A 1,035-nucleotide genomic window follows, 5' to 3' on the forward strand; every position below is an offset into this window, starting at 1 on the left:
CTTTGACAAGCAATTGCCCCAGCAAAGACATCTCTGGTATCCTTGGCCACCACACTTCCTGCTCGAACTAGTTCGCGAATACTTAACTGTTGTTTGGGGATATTTTTCAGGCAAAAGTCCTTGTACTGAACAAATTTGAATTGATTTCTGGCAAGTTTACCATTGATAATTCCACTTTTGTGCCAATCACATAACCACTGTCTTCAACTGCTAATACAACACCTACTATGTTAGGGGTCTCCTTTACTAGGGTCAAATTGCGGTACAGACACATTGTCTCCAACATCAACTGCTTGCATTGATCTATTGCTGCTTGCTTTTGAAGACCATACTCAGCTTCCTTTCTTGCCTGTTTTGCTGGATGCAGTACTTCGGTTGAGATATTTTCTTGTTCCATAGCAGGTTGCTGCTGAGAGTCTGCAACTGGATGTGGTTCACGTTCACATTCAGGGTCTACTGATATTAGGTCATCCTGAGCTGAATCTCCGGTAAGTGGAACTTCTATGCCTTTCAAGTTCTTCTTCTTCAATACCAGACGATATTTTGCTGATGAATGCATCTGGTAAATTTGACTTAAGACCACATCTTGGCTTGTTGCCAGTGAATGCTTGATAGGGGAGTCATCTTGATTGCCTCATGATATGAACTGTTCATGGCCCACTGAACAAAACGGACACCATAACTCCATTTAGCACAATTATTGTCTCTTATCCATGCGAATGAGCTTGAGTTTCATATCCCCATTACCTCTTTCAATAGATCCCTGACTCTGGGGATGCTGAGGACGCCCATTTACTAAGATGAGTTCAGGCCATAGTGAGGCAAGTTCTTGGATCACTTAGCTGTAAACTCACGTCCATTGTCAGACTGAAGGATGTGTGGTGCACCTATATCCAAGAAGATGAAAAGAAGTTCATTGGCAACCTCAGCTGCTGTCTTTGATTTCAGGGACGAATCACATGAAACTTCGTTAGATACTCCATATAGTGCAGAATAAAGCGATAACTTCCATCCTTCATAGTCTGCATGTCGACC

The 1,035-nt window shown here is 42.5% G+C and overlaps 1 protein-coding gene across 1 annotated transcript in view; it reads right to left on the minus strand.

Moving 5' to 3' along the window:
• Positions 1 to 944: 944 nt before the first annotated feature.
• Positions 945 to 1,035, minus strand: part of LOC136854448 (cyclic nucleotide-gated channel beta-1-like) — a 27,522-nt gene continuing 27,431 nt past the window's right edge. The window contains exon 5 of the mRNA XM_067130740.1: positions 945 to 1,035. This exon is cut by the window's right edge and continues 299 nt beyond it. Coding sequence (XP_066986841.1) covers positions 945 to 1,035 — 91 coding nt within the window.

This window comes from Macrobrachium rosenbergii, chromosome 29 (assembly GCF_040412425.1).
Source record: "Macrobrachium rosenbergii isolate ZJJX-2024 chromosome 29, ASM4041242v1, whole genome shotgun sequence".
Lineage (NCBI taxonomy): Eukaryota > Metazoa > Arthropoda > Malacostraca > Decapoda > Palaemonidae > Macrobrachium > Macrobrachium rosenbergii.